At 32.3% G+C, this 6845-nt stretch overlaps 1 protein-coding gene across 1 annotated transcript; it reads left to right on the plus strand.

Annotated features, from left to right (window-relative positions):
* The first annotated feature begins 240 nt into the window (after positions 1 to 240).
* On the plus strand, positions 241 to 4278 carry LOC141481424 (uncharacterized). The gene is made up of 2 exons (XM_074172918.1): positions 241 to 511; positions 854 to 4278. Exons 1-2 carry the CDS (start codon positions 340 to 342, stop codon positions 1177 to 1179), a joined length of 498 nt encoding a protein of 165 aa, XP_074029019.1. The 5' UTR covers positions 241 to 339; the 3' UTR covers positions 1180 to 4278.
* The last annotated feature ends 2567 nt before the right edge of the window (positions 4279 to 6845 follow it).

The following is a 6845-nucleotide window of genomic DNA, read 5'->3' on the forward strand; positions in this document are numbered from 1 at the left end:
CACACTGTATATATCAATTCCTGAATACATTTTAAATCAGACAGCAGTTAAGTTGGCAGTGTCAGAAACTTTCGATGCTTTTTGTGATTATAGATTATCCTTCGCTCATATTCCGAACATTTTTGCTTACATTGTAGTCATATCGTATCATGCGATGATTCACAAGTTTAAAGAAATACCACAAAAACTGAAAAAAACCTTTATCAGCATTTCTCGTATTCGACCTGCTAAGGACTTCATTATATATTGTCTTGTGCGATTGAGTTCAAATTAAATATAACTATTTAACGTCGTTTTTCGAAAAAGAGTGGATTTGGCAGTTGTGTGTTGTTCGTAAAAATGCCTAAGCGGGCTCATAGTGATTCTGAAATTGTGGAGAAAGAGAAGAAACGGCAAAAATACAATAAATTAAAAAGGAAAATGGAAGAATTTCTTAATGAAATTATGACTTTCTCCTCCGATTCTGAATTGTCAGATGATAATATGCTGAATACTGTCTTTGATAACTCTGGTAAGAACTAAACCATTGAGGAATTGAGGTTTATTGGCATACTTGATGTATGGCCGAAAAATCCTTGTGATTTAATTACATTTAATGAAAGGGATTCTTGGAAATTAGAATGCCCAAAAATTCTAGTAATTGAATGAATTTATTAATAGCTAAAATTCCTTGTGAAATAATAAGTTTGGCTCAAGGCATTTTTTTGAAATGACCACCCAAATCTTAATGATTCTTTGTTTAAATCTCAGAGATTCCATTGATGCCTGATCAAATCTATTAGTTATTATGTATATATGTGTACATATGTATTTATCTTTGAATATTAAAACTTATAATATCCCATCTTTGTAGATGTGGAAGCCCAACAAAGGGGTTTGGCTGTGACCACTGCGGATGTTCATGTAGATTCAAGTGATCCTATTAGTTTAGTAATCAATGAACCCGAACAAGCGCAGGCTGACCCCGTAAATAACATGAATCGAACAGAGAAAACGCTAAACAATGATTCAATTCCGCCACCGCCACTACCGGAAAGCAAGGAAGATGATGTAATGAACCTTTTTGACCAGGATCCGGCCAAAACTACTAAGTTGGGCCACACAATACTAGACGGAATTGCAGCACGGTGGTCGCATCTTTTAACAAAAGGCTTAGATAGGGAAAAAAACAAAAATTAATCGAACAATATCTTCCCCCTCAAAATTGTGACGCACTGTTAGCCCCTACCTTAAATGAAGAGATTGCAACAGGTTTAAAAGAAAATAAAGTACGTGAAGATAAATATTTATCAAAAATTCAAACTCAAATAGTCGCTGGCCTTATGGCGTTATATGATCCTATTAGCATACTGGTTTCAAACAAAAACTATGCAAACGATAATAATCAACTCGGTAAATTTTCGTTATCTGGACACCCGGCGATTTTGAAAAAATTTTTGACTGTACTTACGTATTTTGATGCGTAGATTACGAATCTGAAAGAAAAAAGGGGCGCTCTCCCTTATTTAAAAAGTTACGGCCCTTCAAAGTTCAGAAAAGGGCAACTTTTCAGCCTTTTTTTTCACTAAATGAACTATTCAAAAACACAAGCATTTATTCACTAGGTCACCTTTACAACTTATTCCTCCTTCTTTAACACTTTTCACTTCAATAATCAACATTTTTCTTATAAAAAACTTAATTTAAAAACGAATGCTTCTCCTGGTGACATTATTCTATTTTTAGGTTAGTTACTAGTGACATTTCAGAAAAAAGCGGTTGGTATTTGCCATCGCCTACTATTTCAAATTCGTAATACACCACCAAAAACCAATTTACGATCTAAAGAATGAAGGTAAAAAACATTTGAATTACTTCAGGAATATGGACTGCATCAGTCGTACCAACCATATCATTAACCTTAAAAACGTAAAATACAGTGGTATGTAACCAAAAAGCAGCTCCGTACATTTTTTAACATTTTTGTAAGAAAAATGTTGATTATTGAAGTGAAAAGTGTTAAAGAAGGAGGAATAAGGTGTAAAGGTGACCTAGTGAATAAATGCTTGTGTTTTTAAATAAATTATTTAGTGAAAAAGAAGGCTGAAAAGTTGCCCTTTTCTGAACTTTGAAGGGCCGTAACTTTTTAAATAAGGGAGAGCGCCGCTTTTTTCTTTCGGATTCGTAATCTACGCATCAAAATACGTAAGTACAGCCAAAAATTTTTTCAAAATCACCGGGTGTCCAGATAACGAAAATTTACCGATTTTTATTAAGTTCATTTTTGAACCCTCAATACAAAAAGTGTTTGGAGAATCAGAAAATTGACAAATATTTATATGGGGAAAATTTATTAGAAAAAGTAAAAGAGTTCCGAGAAGCTTCTAGTGCATCTTCGAAGGTTGGAGGTATTACAAAACCGAAACATACATATCTTCAAAAGCATCATTTAAACTACCAAGGTCAATTCAACAAACCCAAGTTCAAGCAGAGCTTCAAGCAAGGCTTTACACCATACAGGTCTCAGACAGCAGAGAGGCTAACATGGAAAATAGAGAGAGGGAGATCCGGACCATTTCAGAGAACAGAGAGGAACGACAAGACATTCAAAAAACAAACACCCTGGACAACGAAAAACAACTAACTGTAGGGGTATGTACTGATTGTGATTGTGATTGTCTAGATATTTTAACCAATGGGCCAAAATTACCAACAATAAAATTATTTTGAGTTGGGTTGCAGCATTTAAAATTCCCTTTCTGAAAGTAGCGGTTCAATATAGAACGCCAAAAATTTGCATTGCTAAAAAAGACTCGAATGCATATAATCACATGATAAATGAATTAGAAACAAAAGGAGCCATAGAACTCTGTACACATATTGACAAAGAATTTCTGTCACCTTATTTTTTGGTCCCAAAATCAGATGGGGGCATCAGATTCGTTTTGATTCTTAAAAAAACTTAACGAATACATTAATGCCCCTCACTTTAAATTAGAGGACTATAGATCCGTTTTGAAATTGATCTCAAAGGGTGATTTTATGGCAAAACTTGATTTGAAGGATGCGTATTTTGCAATTCCTATAGATAAGAGTTGCAGGAAACTTTTAAGATTTGAATTTAATAAAAAACTACATCAATTTGAAGTTTTGCCTTTTGGTTTCAATATAGCTCTTTTTGTGTTTACAAAAATATTAAAACCATTATTTCATTATTTGAGATCTAGAGGATTTGTTTCAATAGTTTATTTAGATGATATGTTACTTTTAGGATCATCGTATAAATTATGCAAAGAAAATATAATACTCACGATACAACTATTCACTTCGTTGGGATTTATAATAAATTGGAACAAAAGTATAATTAATCCATCACACGAAATAACATTTTTAGACTTCGCTTTCAATTCAAAGAAATTAATTTTTTCAGCTCCACCAGAGAAAAAACATAAAATTTTGAGGGAAGTTTATAAATTCATGTTGAAAAAAGAATGCAGAATTAAAGATTTTGCAGCTTTAATTGGCCAATTAGTCGCGGTCTATCCTGCTGTCAAATATGGCTGGATGTATATCAAGCCTTTTGAACGAGAAAAATGGTTAGCATTATTGAAAGTAGATGATAATTATAATAAAAAAATGTTAATTCCAGAGTACTTGAAAAATTATTTTTTATGGTGGTTAAAGAATTTAGAAACAAGAAAACAGCAAATAAAAGAAGCTCCTTTTATAAAAGAAATATTTACTGACGCGTCGCTTAAGGGTTGGGGGGCGTGTTGTGGATCAGAAAAGACTCACTGTTTTTGGAATTTTTTTAATCAAAAAGATTTTCACATAAATTATTTGGAGTTAGTTGCTGCTTTTTGCGGACTGAAATCATTTGCAATAGATCTAAAGGATTGCAGTATTTTACTCAGAATTGATAACACTACTGCCATATCCTGTATAAATAGAATGGGCAGCGTTCGGTATGAACATTTTAAAAAAATATGCAAGGAAAATACAATTGCTGACTTGGAATCACGCTCATTAAGGATAGATACTGAGTATTCATTAAGTGAAAAACTCATACGAAATATTTTTGCGCTATTTGGTCACCCAGAAATAGACCTTTTTGCTTCCGAATAAAATACAAAATGCAAACGATATGTTTCTTGGAAACCCGATCCAGGATCGGAAACTGTTGATGCATTTACGTTAACATGGTCCAATTTTGAGTTTTACGCTTTTCCACCATTTTCCATGGTATCTAGAGTACTAGATAAAATTATTTGTGACAAAGCGGAAGGAATTGTTGTTGTACCCAAATGGTACCCATGGTATAATATAATATATTATATTATTATATTATCACAAACACCTTACCCTGGCTGTAGGGATTTTGTTAGGCAAGCATTTCTAAGAAGAAATATTCCGGAAGCTGGACTTCCCATATTTCTTTCTTCTATTTGTGAAAAAACTCTAAAGCAGAAAATTTCAATCCGTTTAATTACGATTTAAAGATCTCAATTAATTTCTTAAAAACTTTAATAGATAAAGGCCTTTCTTACAGCTCAATGAATATGCATAAATCAGCCTTGTCACTAGTAATAAGATTGCCGAGTAATGAAGATTATATTTTCAAACGGTTTTTGAAGGGCATTTATAATATGACACCTCCTATGCCCAAATATTTAACTACTTGGGATCCCTCTCTAGTTCTAAGATATTTGGAAGGCCTTTATATACATGAAAATATTTCCTTAGAAAAGCTTGTTCATAAACTAGTAACTTTTCTGATATCTCATTTTCTAGAGAGAACTAACTTGTTAAGACCTAAAAATGAAGAACGACTGATTATTACTACTAAGAAACCATTTAGGGCAGCTTCGACACAGACATTGAGCCGATGGATAAAAAATGTATTAAGCTCAAGTGACATTGACTGTAATATTTTAAAGGGCTATAGTACTCGACATGCCGCAACATCTGCAGCGGCTCGAGCTGGCCTCAGTGTAGATGCAATTCGTAAAACCGCTGGTAGGACTAAAAATTCAGAAATATTCAATAGATTTTACAATAAACCTCTAGCAGACGATCCAACTGAATTTGCTAAAACTATTTCATCTATTAAAAATAGTACTAAATAGTTAAGGTATAATATATGTATGTGAATAAACATTGGTGCATACTCATGTATATATATATATATATATATATATATATATATATATATATATATATATATATATTTTTCTTGCTTCTATACTTATAGTAAATAATAATATACCTAATAGATTTATTGTTCATATTGTTATATCTGATATCTGATTGTATTTCTTTTTTGTTTTCGTTTTGTTTTTACATTTATAGTTATGTTACATATATTCTTTCTATGAAAATAAATAATGATGTTATTGGATTAATAATCAGGTTTTCATTTTTATTGCAATGTGTAAGAGTTCCTAGATTGTGTGTCTTTGATAACATATTTCTTTAAACATCTACAATGTAAGCAAAAATGTTCAGAATATGAGCGAAGGATAATTGAAAGATTGTTCGACTTACCTGTAAGGAGGGACAATCTAAATTATCCGAGCTCATATTACGAACATTTTTGCTGCCCGCGCTAAGATCCACTCCCAAATTACAATCTATTCACTCTTAGAACGCTTTCACGCGACAATATAATGAAGTCCTTAGCAGGTCGAATACGAGGAATGCTGTTAAAGGTTTTTTTCAGTTTTTGTGGTATTTCTTTAAACTTGTGAATCATCACATGATACGATATGACTACAATGTAAGCAAAAATGTTTGGAATATGAGCTCGGATAATTCAGATTGTCCCTCCTTATAGATAAGTCGAACAATCTTTCAATTAATATTCAGACAGAATAGCCCATATCCCAGTTCACTACTCATTAATGAATGATATAATGAAAGAAGAGCATATTGTGAATTGTGTTTTCAAATTTTCAATGAACGAGAATAAGGCATGAATCCATAGTCCATAATGAACTCATAATCCTGAAAAAATGTATTCTTTCAACAACTCGAGCTTGGTTATAAAACACGAAGTACTTATTAAATTTTTTCTCAAGTTATTCAATCACGAATCCAAACCCGTATATGGAAACACGATAAAAGTTCATAGAAATTACTCGTATTAGAGTTGAATAACCGAGCCAATATTGAATCAAAGTTTTTGTAACAGGAAAGTAATAATTTCAATATCGAAATATAATCGAAGCCGATCGTTGCAAAATGATAACACTAGTTGATTGGTGGGATTGAACAGACTGTTTCGACTAAATAATTATAGTTCGAATGATATTTATTGACAACAAAACACAGTACCTTCAATACCTAATAGTCAAACTTTTCTCAAGTACACCAGAATAATCTACTGGAGCGAATGTCTTTGAACAATATTACACTCATAATTTACTGAAAAATGTGATATATTGAAACCATCATGTACATTGAATTCAATAAAATGAAATAAAAGTGGATCAGGTGCTTATACCCAAGTATAATTTAGTTTTATACTTTATAGTTTTATACTTGATAATGGGGTCAAACACGAAACCAGTCGTATAAATAAAATCTACCAGTGGTGATTAAAAAAAGTGTTTTAATTCATTTCATTAAAGTTTCTTTTTTCTGTTCTCAGCTAGCTGGTTAGTTCATTGAGTACTCATAAAATGTGGTGATAATGCTTTCTAAATGCAATAATCAAATTTAACTTTATTTCACATTAAATACATCAAACACTCCAACTAAAACTTCAACTATTATTCGAATGTCTATCGCCTTACTAGAGCGCTTCGCGCACCGCACTGTCACTTCCACTTGATTGACTCGATGGGCGAGTGCATGGCGCTTATATT

This window comes from Leptinotarsa decemlineata, unplaced genomic scaffold (assembly GCF_025532065.1).
Source record: "Leptinotarsa decemlineata unplaced genomic scaffold, Ldec_3_MD MMD2_tig00000199_RagTag_RagTag, whole genome shotgun sequence".
Taxonomy (NCBI): domain Eukaryota; kingdom Metazoa; phylum Arthropoda; class Insecta; order Coleoptera; family Chrysomelidae; genus Leptinotarsa; species Leptinotarsa decemlineata.

What these genes read in the sequence shown, in the direction of transcription:
- LOC141481424 (XM_074172918.1), top strand. Translation starts at nt 340, where the DNA reads ATGCCTAAGCGGGCTCATAGTGATTCTGAAATTGTGGAGAAAGAGAAG. An exon ending in TACTGTCTTTGATAACTCTG is followed by an intron (nt 512 to 853) that starts GTAAGAACTAAA and finishes CCATCTTTGTAG; the next exon opens with ATGTGGAAGCCCAACAAAGG.